This window comes from Chaetura pelagica, unplaced genomic scaffold (assembly GCF_000747805.2).
Source record: "Chaetura pelagica isolate M959 unplaced genomic scaffold, ChaPel_1.0 scaffold143, whole genome shotgun sequence".
Taxonomy (NCBI): domain Eukaryota; kingdom Metazoa; phylum Chordata; class Aves; order Apodiformes; family Apodidae; genus Chaetura; species Chaetura pelagica.
The window spans coordinates 1,056,760-1,058,181 of record NW_009952701.1 but is presented as its reverse complement, the minus strand read 5'-3'; the positions used below and the strand labels follow the sequence as shown (position 1 = coordinate 1,058,181).

Sequence of the window (1,422 nt, the reverse complement as noted above, 5' to 3'; positions counted from 1 at the left end):
CGCGGGTGGAGCCGCTTGCCCAGCCGGGCTGCGGGGACGGGCTGTACGGCTGCAAGGAGGCGGTGCGGCGGCAGATCCGCTCCGCCAGGCAGGTGAGTGCCGGGGGGGACCCCGCCGGGCCCGGGGGGTGCGGGCTCTGCCGCCCCGAACCGGCCCTTCCCAACGGGGCAGCGAACCGGGGCAACAGTCAGCGACGGTATCGATGAGCATCCCCTTCATGTGGCCACACGCAAAGGGCTTTAAAACCCCTCTCGAGCAGGTCGTGCCTCGTTAGTAGGAGAAAGCCGCGGGTGCGGTGCCACCGGTGCCCATCCTGCTGTGTCCCCTTGTGTGCTGCCCCCGTGACATCCCGCAGGGCTCTGACCAGACCCGCCGCTCCCTCCGGGGGCCAAACCACGCGCTGGTTTTGAGCTGATTGTGCTCCTGCACAAAGGGGGGTTCCTATTGCAGCTCCCTCACTGATGTGCTTAGTGAGCCAAACCCACTCAGAAACCTCTCAGTGTCCCATAAAGGATGTGACACAAAAAAGGCCTCTCTAAAAATCAGGTTATGTACAGGGGTAATTCTGTGATGATACCCCATTTCTTCAGCTCTTTCTCCTCATTAAGGAACGTGCAGAGCTGCTGCTCTTGGCAGGACTTCCCTCCTCCAGGAGGGGATGGTTTTGATCTAACACAGAGCATGGCTTAAAAATCATGTGGTGTGGTAACTTGTAACTGTTCTCTGTCATTCCTCACGTTACCCGAGTTTATAGCCTCTAACTAATCCTCAGGAGGGAACCACCCTTCTCCTTAGCAGCCGCTCCATTGGCTTAACTAAAATTTGAATGTATAGCTTCCTCTTGGGGTGGCCGGGTGAAGCAACACCCTGAACCAGCAGCTGAGCTCTCTCCCTGCCCACTTCTGAGCACGGAAGCTCAGGGTGTGTGTGAGGATGACATGAACAATGGGCTTCTTGCCAGAAACGGTCACAGAGTAAGCTCTGTTCTCAGAGGATCCCTGTCAGGTAGATGAGACTAGGCTGAACACTTGAGTAAACTCTGTGAATACATCTATTTCTCCAAAAAGTTGTACTTGTTCATAATGTTCTTGCTTGTAGCATCCTGCCAAACCCCACCTCGAGCCAAGAGCCAGGCAAGCTGCTCCTGCACTGCTGTGTGTGGGTCTGATCTGGGTGGCACTTGTGTGGCCACAGAATGGAGAGAAATGTCGACCCTCTCTAATTTACTAAACATCAGCTGCTGTGTGATGTTGCTAAATCATGTCTGAGTTCTTTGGGTTAACGTGGGGAAGAGGAAATCTTCAAATGCTGTGTAGTTTCTTCTTAACTTGCTCAAATGACTTGAGTCACTAAATTAATCGAGTGACTAAAGGGGGGGCACTGTTGCTACCTTGCTTCCACTGTCCTGAATGGATGAGTGTA

The 1,422-nt window shown here is 54.1% G+C and overlaps 1 protein-coding gene across 1 annotated transcript in view; it reads left to right on the top strand.

Annotated features, from left to right (window-relative positions):
* Positions 1-2: 2 nt before the first annotated feature.
* Positions 3-1,422, top strand: part of LOC104385586 (protein FAM83D-like) — a gene marked incomplete at its 5' end in the record, with an annotated part of 6,683 nt that continues 5,263 nt past the window's right edge. The window contains one exon of the mRNA XM_009994054.1: positions 3-92. Coding sequence (XP_009992356.1) covers positions 3-92 — 90 coding nt within the window. The remainder of the gene's footprint in view (positions 93-1,422) is intronic.